Raw genomic sequence first — 14,974 nt, 5'->3', positions numbered from 1 at the left:
GCCGTTCCCCAGTGTTTTTCAGAGGGTGTGGAGAGGGGCCCGGGGGCTGGGGCAGGTGTGACCGGGGAGGTGGGGCAGCCAGCAGGGCTTGTGTGGGGGGCTGTGTCCCCACAGGCCTGGGGGACCCTGTTCCCTGCTTCTGCCCCTGAAACTGTTAAACTAATTAAGGCTGTGGAGCTGCAGGATTAATCGGGGCAGCTCGGCGCGGGCCGGGAGCTCAGGTAGTCGATTAGTGCGCCGCGGAGGATATTGGATTTCTGAACCGCAAGTCAGCACTATTCGGGCCTGTTATCTCTCTGAGGCTCGAGGGTCAGGAGGCGGGAGGCTCCGGGCTCACTGGCTGGCCCCTGCCCGGCGGCTCCGGAGCATCCACTCTTGCTGCCCACCCAGCGCCACCTCCGCCCCTGTGCCCCCCACCCACGGCCCTGCCCTCCGGGCCATACTGCTGCCCACCCTGGCCCTGCATCAGGCTCTTCTCTGTCACCCTGGGGTCCCCTCCATCAGTCTTGTGACCCCAGGCCCTCTCCCCCTCAGTCCCCTTCCCTGTCACCACCCTTGTCCTCCACTCTGTTAGCCTCTCCCGTCACTCTCTCTGTCTCTCTGCTTTTGTTTCAGTGTATGCCTGTCTCTGTCTCTCTCTGTCTCTGTGTATCTTTCTCGCTCTCCCTCGGTCTTTTCCTCTCTCTGGTGCTCAATCTCTCTCTCTCTCTCTCTGTCTTTTCCTCTCTCTCTCTTGTGTGGTCTCGGCTGGTGTCTGCAACCAGAACAAATCTCCCCCAGCCAACACCCCCTGAACAAGGAGGCCAGAGCAGCTAATGGGAAACATGTGATTCTGCCTTGCGCCTGGAGCACCGTGAAGGGAGCCTTAGTCCCAGCTCAGCCCCTGCACCCCCCTACCCCATCGCATTCCCCCCACCACGCTGTCCCCTGCCTCCCAGCGTCTCCCCCAGCCTGTGTGGGCACCGTCGCCAGCTCCCCAGTCATTTACATTTCAGGGGCTGGGGGGAGCTGGCATTTATCAGTTGGGGAGTATCAGGTTGTGGAGGGGCTGGAGCAGCTCTACTCCTTAGGTCGCCCCAGCCCCCAGGGCCAGGCAGACCTCATGCAGCCTCCCCCCACCCACCACCACCATATGTAGGAGAACGGGGCCAAGACGAGCTGAGCCGTGGGGGCCTGGATGGGGAGGGGGGCAGCCAATCCACCCCCACTGGAGGGCTCGGGGGCCACCCAGATTTCCATCTTTTCTGCCCTCCTGGGCCTCTGGGGAGCTGCAGAGGTGGGGACTCCCCAAGGGCTTGAGAGCTGCCGGGCTGCATTTCTGTGCCCACCCAACCACGGGGAAAGGGGGGACGGATCAGAGGAGGGAGGCTCTGGCAGGTTGGAATTCTCCTTCTCTGCCTGTGGATAAATTGTCCCTAATCCAGGCTTGGGGAGTTGTCTGGCTCCTACAGAGAGAGGGAGAGAGGGAGAGAGAGCAGGAGATAGGGAGGGAGGAGGGAAGCAGGCATACAAACACAGTGACACAGACACACACTGTCTCACAAAGGGTCTCATGCACACACACGTACACACACGCACGAAGTTACATAAAGGTACCACACCAAAAACGAGGCACAGCAGTGCTGGCAGGTACACCGTGGCACACAGACCCACTCACACATGTTGACACTGCCATAGCTCTCCTGGCACGCTGCAGTGACACGGCACAAGGACCACGGACACACAATGATAAGGACATGTTGCACACACGTGGCGGGTGGCGCACATGAGCCCCTACTGACCTGCAGGGACCCTGACCAGTCAGACCCTCACACCGTGACCCTGAAAACCCAGAGAAAGGCAGAGGTAGGAGGGAGGCAACACTGATTCACAGTGACACCAGTGCCCGCAGTCACAGGCCTCAAGATTGGAAACCTGCAGGGATGGCAGAGGATCCACCAAGCATCTGCTGCCCCCCCACCCCAGAGTCTGAGATGGGCAGAAGATGGTTCAGCTCCTGACACAGTGAGATGCGGAGAGCCAGGCCAGCGCACACATGCGCACTCATCCCTGCCCACAGCTGGGCACACCTTGTCACACATACGCACACACTCACACTTCTGTGTCCCCACAGGCGTGCACAGATAGGCTCAGCTGGACACACACAGAGCTGAACAGACCCGGTTGCACATACCTACACGTGTAACTGAACCCCGGTACATATCAGCTCACGCGTGCGTGCACTCACACACAGTCCCTCACATGTACACTCTGACACAAGTATACTCTCACAGCTATGCAGAAATACACAGAGAAGCATACAGAAGGCTAAGTAGACCCAGGAAGCCACACTCAGGTGAATTTGCCCAGGCCGCTGAGCGTTCACAGCCGCGCATCTGTGCATCTGTACAGGCGAGCTCTCTCACACACACACACACGGATTCCTAGGCAACCCAAGCCTCTGAGCCGTCCCTGAGGCCTGGTTCCCAGACCCCCTCTGGGCTCCAGCACAGACCTCGGGGAGGCAGACAGATGGGCCGGAAGCAGGGGGCCGGTGAGGAGGGCCGTGGTCATTAAAGACAACAAGGGACATAGAACCCGTCGCCGCTGGTGGAGACGGGTAAATGCCGGCTGCGGGTGCACCCTTCGTGGAAATCTGCTTTCAGCCTCACTCTGAACAGCAGCACTCACACCTGCATCGTCAACCAGCCCTTAGCACCTGTAGCTTCCCCGGAGCGCTTCTCCCCATCCGTAAGCTCTCCCCATTTTCTAGATGAGAAAACTGAGAGCCAGAGAGGTTCCCTGACTTGCCCGAGATCACCCAGTTGGTGAGAATCGAGCCAAGGACCATTCTGACTCCCAAGGCCAGATTCTCTCCACCAGAGCGTGGGTGTTCCTGTTCACGTGTACACGTACCTACCCGTGCAAAGTACTGCCTGGGGTCTCAAGAGACAGGCTCGCACTCCCCGGAGAATTGAGGTTGGCGCCAATTTCCTCATGTGCAAGAGTAGACCCCATCTAGGATGGCCTCCCAGTCCCTCTGCCTGGCTCATCCATTACCCAGGCTTATGTCAAGATGCTGTTTTTGCTTCCACAGATGGGAGCTTGCCTGCCTGTCTACCCATCGGCCTGGACCCCAGAGACCGCCCAGCTGAGTGCTTGCAGAGGGCCCCGGGTTCGGGGCAACTCTCAGGCCACCGAAGAGACCACCCTGGAATCACTGGCGAAGACAGACCTTTCCTGCTGAGCCGGGCTTGTCTACACAGCCTGCTCAGGTAACAGTGTCCAGGGAAGCCGGGTCTGTACCTGGCCCCCCCAATGGTGGGGGTCAGGGGTACTTCCTTCCCCGTCCCAGCAGGGATTTCCCCCTCCCAGCTTAGGCTAAAAAAAGGTCCTCCAGAATCAAACTATAGTCATCCACCTTACTCCCCATCATCCAGAAAGGTGAGGCCCGCGGATATACAGCAAGTTTCCCAGAGTTCTGCCTCCTAGTACGGCGACTCGTCCCTGCACCTGGAGGGCCCGAAAGAGTTGGGAAGGGAACGACGTTGTGACAGTGACCAGAACTCAGGGCAGAGGTGGAAACCAGAATGCCTGCTGTGTGAAGCTGAACCCCTCTCAGGGTTCTAGAGTCTGTAGAAGCAGAGAGCTGGGAGGCCAGGGCGAGGTGCTGAGAGGACCTGGGTGGCTCGGGTATGCTAGGCTGCCCTCCTGGGATGAGGTGAGATGGGGGCGGGGGCAGGACCCACCTCCCCACTCTAGGCCCAGATTAGCCCACCCAGGTTCAAGAGCCACAGAGACCAGGTGGGGCTGCCCTGCCCTGCAGAGGCAACTCCCTGAACTGACACATGAAGCCTCGGGCTCCAGGAAGCTCCCTTAGAGCCCAGCCTGCCTGGGGACCCCACCCAACTTCCAAAAGAGCATTCCTGGGGCCTGAGGTCTGGGGGTGGGGCCTCCTGGGATCCTAAGGGTGGGGAGGTTCAGCCAGGGGAGGATGCCAGGTGTACCGACCGTAAACGTACAGGGCATCTCATGTGCAAGTACTCTGGCTTCTGTGCAAGCCAGCATGTATAGGACTCTGTCCTTAGGTGTGCTTGCTTCTGTACACAAGAGTTACGTAAGTGGACTGGGCTGGGGGACATTCTGAGACTGTGTGTGCGGTTCATTGACGTGAGCACGCAGGATTCAGTATGCCCTGGGCAGGTTATGGGAAGACTGGAGTGTTGTGTATGCTGCACTGGATGGCGTGTGTGTGTGTGTGTGTGTGTGTGTGTGTGTGTGTGTGTAGGGTGCTGGTGTACACTGGTGAGGTGTGTAGACAAGAATCTGAACACACTGGGGTGTTGTGTGAGTACACGGGAGTGGGGTGGGGTGGGGTGTTTACACAGATATCCTTCCGAGTGTCACTAGGGCAGTGAGTGTTCAGGGTTCCGGCTGCACTCTGGGGGTGGCGTGTGCACGTGGCTCCGTTTGTGCTTTGGAGGTGGGCTGGACAAGCCTTCAGCTGAGCTGGGCTCAGCAGTGCCCAGCCTTGTGGCCAAATTGCTGAAGTCACTTCCTTTCCAGCAGCAACTTTCCAGGAGGAGGAGTTCTTCAGACCTGGGCAGGGAGGAGGGGGGGCGGAACAGGGAGCTCTCAGGGGAAAGAGGTGGGCGGTGGTGAGAGGCTGTGGGGAGGGCCTGGTGGGGCTGGAGGAGGGGAGTCCTCCGGGACACAGAAGGAAAGACAAGGACAGGAGTCTGCAAGGGCCAAGGGCAGGAGGGGATGGGGGCGGAGCAGGGCGGGAAGCACAGTCCCTGGGTGACCTCGGAGGGAGGAAGGGAGGGCCTCCCGGCAGGGTGACCCTTGGGTTCAGCCAGAGCTGGCAGTAGTGCCCACACACCTGGCATCCAGGGCAGGGGGCTGGCAGGGGCGGGTCTAGGGCCGACCTGCTTGCCAGGTGCCCTGCTCTGGGCAGGAAGCGGGTGGGCAAGGGCTGCACAAAGGAGCTCTGTGTGGCTGGGGGTAGGGTGGGGTGGGGTGTGCAGTGCCGTGGGGGGTGGGGTGGGCTGTCCTGATGGCTCCCCGGGGGCGGAGCAGGTCTTGCTCCCCTTGGGGGCATCAGTGGCTATAAGGGGACACCTAGTGGCGAGGGAGAGTAGTGCATTGGATGACCTAGGCGGGAGGGGGTAGATTAGAAGTCAAAAATTAGAGCTGGTGGTTGGGACTAGGGCAGTTGGAGGAAGCTTGCAGGGGAGGGCACGAGTCTCTGGACAGTGAAGGAGAGATTGGTTTAGAGGAGCCTAATAAGCCGAACTTCAGACTCTGGCTCTTCCCTGTTATGGCTGTTTTCCTTAAGGGCATTACTTAACCTCTCTGAGCCTTCATTTAAATGCCAGATAAGTGGCAGCTGCCATTATTACTTTCATTGTTGTTATTTTTCATTATGATTTTGGCCTGGAGTCAAGTTGGAAGATCTTTAGGTACAATTGGGTGGGTGGGAAGGGGCAGAAGAGAAGGAAACTGAGAGGAGTGATGTATCATTCTTGTGGGGGCAGGTCCTGGGAGATAGAGGCCCCCCAAAAGGGAGATGATGGGGGAGGTTTCACAGCAGCTATAATAGCCCCTTCGGTGCAGAGTTTTCCATTTGAGGACATCCCTGGGCCTTCAGTCCTGGCTGGGAGGGAAATGGTGTGTGTGTGGCGGGGGGAGTATGCAGGCTGGAGAGAGGGTCATGAGGCCGGAAGTGAGAGCTGGGGCTGGCAGCCTGGCTCCCCTGGGGAGGCTGTGGGTGGGGGAGGGGGAGGCTGGCTGGGGAAGGGGTGGGGTGGTCACAGCCGCAGCGGGGGAGGGTGGGGCTGGGGACTCAAGGATGTGGGCTGGCCCTTCCCGGCACTGTGCACAGCAGGTTGGGGCCCCCAGCCCCCTCCCAGCCGGCTGGTGTCCCCATAGGCAGGCTCAGGCACACTGACCCAGAAGCAGACAGACGGACAGAAGAATCTTTTTAGCTTGGTTCGCAGACGTAGGATAGAGGGTGCCCTTGGGAGGGGTCCAAGAAAATGGCTGCCTGGGTGTGGTGGGGAGGGGAGCCAGCTGCTTCCCTCAGATGCTAGAGGCTGCAGGAGAGAGAGTGGCAGACAGAGTCAGGAGGCCTGGCAGGACGACATGCCCAAAGGTCTCCACGGGTGGGTGGAACAGAAGCAACCACTGGAGAGGAGGTTTCTGTCTTCTGCCAAGATCACACCCTCGGGCCCCAAGTGGGAGGTCTCCAGAGCGGGGAGGGTTGGTGAGCCCCACCCACTGTAAGGGGGTGGGGGATGGTGGCTCCTGGTAGGCATCTCCAAGAGGGCAGCAGGAGCCACAGGTCAACCGTAAACTGTTGGAAATTGGACCTGGAGACTCCAGAGTCTGGGCCCCTTCCCTCCTTTGTGACTGTGCTCCCCACAGCCCTTCCTGCAAGAGCCACAGGGAGATTCTTGAAGCAGAGAGAACTTGGCTTAGAAGGGGCCAGGCCACAGTGTACAGGCAGGCGAGAGAGAGCCCAGAACCCTGAGTGATCGAGTAAGTGGGACAATGAGGAACAGCTGAGGCCTGGGACCTGCAGAGAGGGAAGAGACCGTGGACAGAGGGATATTCTGCTTGGATGAGCCAAAAAAAAAAAAAAGCATACCATTTTGTAGCCTCAGGCAAAGTCCTTCTTCCAGTCTCAGTTTCCTCCTCTGTAAAATAGGAGGGGCACGAGGTGGCCCTTGAACAGGGTACCCACCAGCAGAGCTGATGAAAAATACAGATTCCCAGACATCCCTTCAGATCTATGAGTCAGACTCCCCTGGACTAGGGCCTGGGTATCTGGAATGTTGCACAGCTCCCCCAGGCCCAGGGTTTGGAAGCCAGTGGGTTAGATGATTTTAAGGTTCCTCCCACCCTTAAATTAGACCACAGCTCTAGAAGGAGCTCTTTCAGGAGTGACCGAAGAAGGGTTGCTGGAGCTGGGAGTGGAAGGAGGCTTCGGACTTGGGGTGAATTAGGAATCTCACCATTTAGCAACTGTGTGACTTCAGGCAAGTTATTCAGCTGCTCCGAGGCTGTCTTCCTCTGTAACACAGAGATAATAAGCCATGCCCGCCCCATTGCCGTGAAGGCTTGGTGGGTCCTGTATGTGGAGATGCTTCAGAGATTTGCAAATCGCTGCCCACCAAAGGGGGAATGAACGAGTGTCCCTGTCCATGCGTTCTTGTCCCCAAGTCAGCTCTGCAGGCGTCCTGTGGGATAACAACCCAGGCCCAGTGGTCAGGGCCCATTCAGCTCCCTGCTCCCCCAAAACCCCAGCTCCCGGAAATCAGCCAGGGCCCTGAGTCCCCAGGCTGCCTTGGGAGTCAGATGCGCCTGGATCTAAATCCCACCTCTTCCCTGACCAGCTCAGGGCATCAGTCAGTAAATATTTATGTAGCATCCATGGCCCAGGCCCTCGGGTCAGGGGATCCAACGGTAAACAAGACAGACACAGCGCCTGCCCCTGAAGAGCCCACCCTCAGGAGACACACTGCACAGCCCGGCCTACGAGTAGTTGACCTCGGTTGCGATAAGCACTGTGAAGACGGACTAGAGAGGGCTCTAAAAAATAGGTAGGGGGCCTGGACTGAGGCCAGGGGTGGCACGGGGGGGTCAGAGAATGTCCCTTTTCACATTCTCAATCTCCCTCCCCCTTCCCCATCCTACGTGGGTCCCTCTCTGGGATCTGGAGAGGAATGAGAGTGCCTCATGGGGAAAGGCAGGGCTCATTGTTCTGCGTGCCTCATTCACTCAGTAAATGTTTTTTGGAGCCCATTGCTGGGCCGTGGGCCGATCCAGGTGTTGGGAGACACACCCAGAATTCAATAGGACGGAATCCCTGGCCTTCCTGGTGTTTACCCCCTTCTGGTGGATGGTGTCCTCATCTGTAAAAGTGGGGATGAAAATCCTATGGATCTCAGATTCTTAGGGAGATGAGATAATCCATACAAAGCACTTGGTCCAGTGTTTGGTGACAGAGAAGGTGTCCCCAGAGTATGAGCTTTTTATTGTGGACTCCTTGGTGTGATTGTTAAACCTCTGACCTCAGGCACTTGTCATTTTTTTCTTTGCAGCTCCTATCCCACTAATAATTAAGTCATTTATGAGTATCTACTCAATGTTTGTCTACCCAGTCCTTGTGCAAAGTAGGCGCTCCATAAGTAACAAGTAGATGAATGAATGATGTAACGTCATCTCTGAGCCTCCATTTCTTCATCTGCAAAATGGGGTTATTAATAGCCCCTACCTCGCAGGACTGGTGTGAAGAATTAAATGAACCGATGCCTGGACAGCTTCCAGCCCAGTGCCTGGCGCGCAGTAGGTGCTCACTAAACCTGAGCTGCGATGGTCCTTTCCAGGCGCTGTCCACGCCCCGAGGCCTGGGCTCAGGCCGAAGTTGCTCCACAGCACCCCCAGCTGACAGCCAGCGACTGGCAGAGCCCCCAGGCACGGGGGCCCTCTCTCTTCCAGGTCAGCCGGGCGTGCAGTGGAGGGAGCATCTGGGGAGCTGGGGTTGGCAGATGGGGGAGACCAGGCCCAGTGGGCAGGTGGGCAGTGCTTGGGCTGCAGCCACCAGGCTGCTGAGATCTCCTCTTGCCTGTCTTGTTGCCCACAGAGATCGCCAGTGTGACAGCCCAGGCGGCAGAGCCGAGGGTGAGTGGCCGGGGTTCTCCCAGAGCTCTGGGGATGGGGCAAGAAGGAAGAGGTCATGTCCTCGATAGGACTTCCAGGCCCTCTGGCAGGGGCCTGGCCTTCTCCTTAAATTTGGTCTGGAGTGATCGCTCCACCCTGCCGCCGGGCTTCCCTTTTTAAAGCAGGTGAACTGTTCTCCCCGCGGCCCTTAGCCAGGGTCTAGACAGAAGTGGGCGAGCTGTTGAGAAGTGGAACTGGGGCCTCTGGGGTAGCGGGGTTCAGGGTGCATGTGGTGGTTTGGGAAAAGCCGGGGGGGGTCAAGAAGGGGACTGGGATTCAGGAGAGGGGTGCCGGGGATCCTTAAGGGCCTGGGACGCTGATGAGGACTTGGGTATTCAGTGAGGGACGTCCTGCCCGACAGGTCCTGGTCCCGGCTTCTCGCACCCTCATGTCAGCCCCGGCCCCGCCCGGCGGCCCGCGGAGGACAAGGTCAGGATGCGTGTGAAGCCCCAGGGCCTGGTGGTGACTTCCAGTGCCGTGTGCAGCTCTCCTGACTACCTCCGGGAGCCCAAGTACTACCCCAGCGGCCCCCCCACCCCCCGGCCCTTGCTTCCCGCCCGGCCCCCTGCCAGCCCACCCGACAAGGCCTTCGCCCACACCTTCTCTGAGAACCCGCGCCCACCCCCACGCCGGGACCCCAGCACCCGGCGCCCACCAGTCCTTGCCAAGGGGGACGACCCGCTGCCCCCAAGGGCAGCCCGTCCTGTCTCACAGGCCCGCTGCCCCACACCCGTGGGAGACGGCAGCAGCTCCCGACGTCGCTGGGACAACGGGCGGGTGAACCTGCGTCCAGTGGTCCAGCTGATTGACATCATGAAGGACCTGACCCGGCTCTCCCAGGACCTGCAGCACAGCGGCGTGCACCTGGACTGCGGCGGGCTCCGGCTCAGCCGCCCGCCCGCCCCACCCCCCGGCGACCTCCAGTACAGCTTCTTCTCTTCACCCAGCCTGGCCAACAGCATCCGCAGCCCTGAGGAGCGGGCCCCCCCGCACGCCAAGTCTGAGCGGCCCGGCCACCCCCTCTACGAGCCCGAGCCTGAGCCCAGGGTCAGTCCCCCGCCCGGCCAAGGCCATAGTCCTGGGGCCACAGCCGCGGCTACCGGTCTGCCACCGGAGCCTGAACCGGACGGCCCTGATTACTCGGAACTCGCCGACGCCGACATCCTTAGTGAGCTGGCCTCCCTTACTTGCCCTGAGGCCCAGCTGCTGGAGGCCCAGGCCCTGGAGCCACCATCGCCTGAGCCAGAGCCTCAGCTCCTGGACCCCCAGCCCCGCTTCTTGGACCCGCAGGCTCTAGAGCCACTCGGGGAAGCCTTGGAGCTGCCACCCCTGCAACCTCTTGCCGATCCTCTGGCGTTGCCGAGCCTGACGCTACAGGCCCTGGATACCCTGCCTGACTCCCTGGAGTCACAGCTGCTTGACCCTCAGGCACTTGACCCCCTGCCCAAGTTGCTAGACGTCCCTGGCCGCCGTCTGGAGTCGCAGCAGCCCTTGGGGCCCTGCCCACTGGCTGAGCCCTTGCGCTTGGACTTGTGCTCACCCCATGGCCCTCCTGGGCCTGAGGGTCACCCCAAATACGCCTTGCGGCGCACTGATAGGCCAAAGATCCTGTGTCGCCGACGGAAAGCTGGACGGGGACGCAAGGCAGACACTGGACCCGAGGGCCGCCTGCTGCCCCTGCCCATGCCCACAGGGCTGGCAGCCGCCCTGGCCGAGCCCCCGCCCCCACCGCCCCCACCGCCTTCTGCCCTGCCAGGCCCAGGCCCAGTCCCAGTCCCAGTCCCAGAGCTGGAGCCTGAATCTGCCCAGACCCCCATGGCCCCTTCCCGCAAAGGCAAGTGCCGGGGCGTGCGACGCATGGTGGTTAAGATGGCCAAGATCCCCGTGTCCCTGGGGCGGCGGAACAAGACCACGTACAAGGTGTCGTCCTTGAGCAGCAGCCTGAGTGTGGAGGGCAAGGAGCTGGGCCTGCGCGTGTCGGCAGAGCCCACCCCGTTGCTGAAGATGAAGAACAATGGGCGCAACGTGGTGGTGGTCTTCCCCCCCGGCGAGATGCCCATCATTCTCAAGCGGAAGCGCGGCCGCCCCCCTAAGAACCTGCTGCTGGGGCCAGGCAAGCCCAAGGAGCCAGTGGTGGTGGCAGCCGAGGCAGCCACGGTGGCGGCGGCCACCATGGCCATGCCGGAGGTGAAGAAACGGCGGCGGCGGAAGCAGAAGCTGGCATCTCCCCAGCCGTCCTATGCTGCGGACGCCAATGACAGCAAGGCCGAGTACTCAGACGTCCTCGCCAAGCTGGCCTTCCTCAACCGCCAGAGCCAGTGCGCCGGGCGGTGCTCACCACCCCGCTGCTGGACACCCAGTGAGCCGGAGTCCGTGCACCAGGCGCCTGACACCCAGAGCATCTCCCACTTCCTGCATCGCGTGCAGGGCTTCCGACGGCGAGGTGGCAAAGCAGGCGGGTTTGGTGGCCGGGGTGGGGGCCACGCGGCCAAGGCAGCCCGATGCTCCTTCAGTGACTTCTTTGAGGGCATTGGCAAGAAAAAGAAGGTGGTGGCAGTGGCAGTTCCTGGGGTCGGGGGCCCTGGCCTCACGGAGTTGGGGCACCCACGCAAACGGGGCCGGGGGGAGGTAGATGCCGTGACTGGGAAGCCCAAACGCAAGAGGCGGTCCCGGAAGAACGGGACTCTGTTCCCAGAGCAGGTGCCCAGTGGCCCGGGCTTTGGGGAGGCAGGGACTGAGTGGGCCGGGGACAAGGGTGGTGGCTGGGCCCCTCACCATGGGCACCCAGGCGGGCAAGCTGGCCGAAACTGTGGGTTCCAGGGGACCGAGGCCCGGGCCTTTGCCTCCACTGGGCTAGAGAGTGGGGCTTCAGGCCGAGGCAGCTACTATAGCACGGCTGCACCTGCAGGCCAGACTGAGCTCAGCCAGGAGCGCCAAAACCTCTTCACCGGCTATTTTCGCTCCTTGCTCGATTCGGATGACTCCTCCGACCTCTTGGACTTTGCTCTCTCGGCCTCTCGGCCCGAATCCCGGAAGGCATCCGGCACCTACGCAGGGCCCCCCACCAGCGCCCTGCCTGCCCAGCGCGGCCTGGCCACCTTCCCCAGCCGGGGAGCCAAGGCCAGCCCGGTGGCAGTGGGCAGCAGTGGGGCTGGGGCGGACCCCTCCTTCCAACCTGTGCTGCCTGCGCGCCAGACCTACCCACCAGGCCGGGCAGCGAGCTACGGGCTAACCCCAGCCACTTCAGACTGCCGGGCAGCCGAGACCTTCCCGAAGCTGGCTCCTCCGCCTTCGGCCGTGGCCCGCTCACCGACCACCCACCCGCCCACCAACACCTACCCCCCGCAGTACGGCGGCTATGGGGCCGGACAAAGTGTATTCGCCCCCGCCAAGCCCTTCACGGGCCAGGACTGCGCTAATAGCAAGGACTGCAGCTTTGCCTACGGCAGCGGCAACAGCCTGCCTGCCTCACCCAGCAGCGCCCACAGCGCTGGCTACGCCCCACCGCCTACTGGTGGCCCCTGCCTGCCACCAAGCAAGGCCTCCTTCTTCAACAGCTCTGACGGGGCCCCCTTCTCTGGTTCAGCCCCTACTCCCCTGCGCTGTGACAGCCGGGCCAGCACTGTCTCGCCCGGCGGCTACATGGTGCCCAAGGGCACCACGGCCTCTGCCACCTCCGCCGCCTCTGCCGCCTCCTCCTCCTCCTCTTCCTTCCAGCCTTCGCCTGAGAACTGTCGGCAGTTTGCGGGGGCTTCTCAGTGGCCTTTCCGGCAGGGCTATGGAGGCCTGGATTGGGCCTCGGAGGCCTTCAGTCAGCTCTACAATCCCGGCTTCGACTGCCACGTCAGCGAGCCCAACGTGATCTTGGACATCTCCAACTACACGCCCCAGAAGGTGAAGCAGCAGACGGCGGTGTCGGAGACCTTCTCCGAGTCGTCCTCCGACAGCACCCAGTTCAATCAGCCGGTCGGCGGCGGTTTCCGGCGTGCCAACAGCGAGGCCTCGAGCAGCGAGGGCCAGTCGAGCCTGTCCAGCCTGGAGAAGTTGATGATGGACTGGAACGAGGCCTCGTCCGCCCCCGGTTACAACTGGAACCAGAGCGTCCTCTTCCAGAGCAGCTCTAAGCCGGGCCGTGGACGGCGGAAGAAGGTGGACCTCTTTGAGGCCTCCCATCTGGGCTTTCCGTCATCGGCCTCGGCCACTGCCTCGGGCTACCCGTCCAAACGGAGCACCGGGCCCCGACAGCCTCGGGGCGGACGGGGTGGCGGGGCCTGCTCTGCCAAGAAGGAGCGGGGCGGCGCGGCAGCCAAGGCCAAGTTCATCCCCAAGCCACAGCCGGTCAACCCGCTGTTCCAGGACAGCCCAGACCTCGGCCTGGACTACTACAGCGGCGACAGCAGCATGTCACCACTGCCCTCGCAGTCGAGGGCCTTCAGCGTGGGTGAGCGAGACCCCTGTGACTTCATGGGACCCTACTCCATGAACCCATCCACGCCATCTGACGGCACCTTCGGCCAAGGCTTCCACTGCGACTCGCCCAGCCTGGGTGCCCCTGAGCTGGATGGCAAGCATTTTCCACCACTGGCCCACCCGCCCACGGTGTTCGATGCTGGCCTGCAGAAGGCGTATTCGCCCACCTGCTCACCCACCCTGGGCTTCAAGGAAGAGCTGCGGCCGCCGCCCACAAAGCTGGCTGCCTGTGAGCCCCTCAAGCATGGGCTCCAGGGGGCCAGCCTGGGCCACGCGGCTGCAGCCCAGGCCCACCTGAGCTGCCGGGACCTGCCGCTGGGCCAGCCCCACTACGACTCCCCCAGCTGCAAGGGTACGGCGTATTGGTACCCACCAGGCTCAGCTGCCCGCAGCCCCCCCTATGAAGGCAAGGTGGGTTCGGGGCTGCTGGCTGACTTCCTGGGCAGGACGGAGGCTGCGTGCCTCAGCGCCCCACACCTGGCTAGCCCACCGGCCACACCTAAGGCCGACAAGGAGCCACTGGAGATGGCCCGGCCCCCCGGCCCACCCCGTGGCCCCGCTGCAGCCGCTGCTGGCTATGGCTGCCCACTCCTTAGTGACTTGACCCTGTCCCCCGTGCCGAGGGACTCGCTGCTGCCCCTGCAGGATACCGCCTACAGGTATCCAGGCTTTATGCCGCAGGCGCATCCCGGCCTGGGTGGGGGCCCCAAGAGCGGCTTCCTGGGGCCCATGGCGGAACCTCACCCTGAGGACACATTCACCGTCACCTCCCTGTAGTGCCAACTGAAGTGCCGACTGGACCTCGAGGTTTTGTTCCTGGGTGAGTCTGGGGATGTGGGTGCAGTGGGCAAAGGCCTAGGGGTTGGGGTTGGAGGTGGGGACGAGGACATTAGAGCTTGGGCGAGGGGAAGAAATACAGCGATGAGCGGGAAGGATTTGAGGACTCGATTTTCCTGGGGACTCGATAGCAGGGACATGGGACTCTGGGAACGCGGCATTAGATTTTGGGAACGGTCTTAGGGAGGACATGGGTGCTTGGGAGGGGGACCCGGTCCGGGGCTTGGACCTTCAGGAGGTCCTGTTTCTGAAATGCCTGGAGGGCCATAGACTGGATGGGACCATCTAGTTTGCTTCATCAAGCGTTCATTTCCCTCATCCAGGCCAGGTCGTGGGCAGGGATCCCCACCTGACCTCTCCCAAGGGAGGGCGTTTGCATCGCCCCACGTGAGACACGTGAAGGAAGAAGTGGATAATTATCCGCTGAGGCCCATCCAGGACACTGCACCTGCCAGGCCTCCTTGCTCCCCTGGGAGCTTCGCTCTGTCTAAGATGCAGTCGGTCGGGGGCCAGGATGAGGGTGTGGCCAGTGTGTCCCTTTCTGGCTGCCCAGGGTATCCCAGAGGCTATTTTTCAGCAGGGGTGTTGGGAACCCACTGGGTCTGGGAACCTACAGCCAGTGGGTCTATCCCTGGCAGGACGTTTCCTGCCTGGAAAAAGCTGGTCCCTTTCCTGAAGCCACATGCTTTTCTAAGAATTCAGTTAAATATTGTGAGGCATTCCGACATGGATTTATCAGGTCCCGTGACCACCTTCAGTATTCTTAAGATGGTGTGTTTAAGAAAAGGAAAACACGGAGTTCCCATTCTGGCTCAGAGGGTTAAGAACCCAACATAGGGTCTGTGAGGATGCGGGTTCTATCCCTGGCCTCACCCAGCAGGTCAAGGAGCCAGCGTTGCTGCAAGCTGCGGCATAGATCGCAGATATGGCTCGGATCCGGCGTTGCTGTGGCTGTGGCCCAGGC

General features: G+C 61.4%; 1 protein-coding gene across 6 annotated transcripts in view; it reads left to right on the top strand.

Moving 5' to 3' along the window:
* The window catches only part of AHDC1 (AT-hook DNA binding motif containing 1), a 66,736-nt gene that overhangs the window by 41,214 nt on the left and 10,548 nt on the right, over positions 1 to 14,974 (top strand). For all 6 annotated transcript variants that reach the window (XR_007136543.1, XM_047792820.1, XM_047792819.1 and 3 more), the window contains 4 exons: positions 3,077 to 3,254; positions 8,370 to 8,481; positions 8,627 to 8,664; positions 9,065 to 13,993. Coding sequence is in view for 5 of the 6 variants with exons in the window: in XM_047792820.1 (XP_047648776.1) it covers positions 9,139 to 13,950 (4,812 nt within the window). In the remaining variant the exon portion in view is untranslated. The remainder of the gene's footprint in view (positions 1 to 3,076; positions 3,255 to 8,369; positions 8,482 to 8,626; positions 8,665 to 9,064; positions 13,994 to 14,974) is intronic.

The sequence above is a fragment of the Phacochoerus africanus genome, chromosome 8, assembly GCF_016906955.1.
Source record: "Phacochoerus africanus isolate WHEZ1 chromosome 8, ROS_Pafr_v1, whole genome shotgun sequence".
NCBI lineage: Eukaryota > Metazoa > Chordata > Mammalia > Artiodactyla > Suidae > Phacochoerus > Phacochoerus africanus.
Note: the sequence above shows the minus strand (reverse complement) of the source record. Positions and strands in the feature narration are given on the sequence as shown.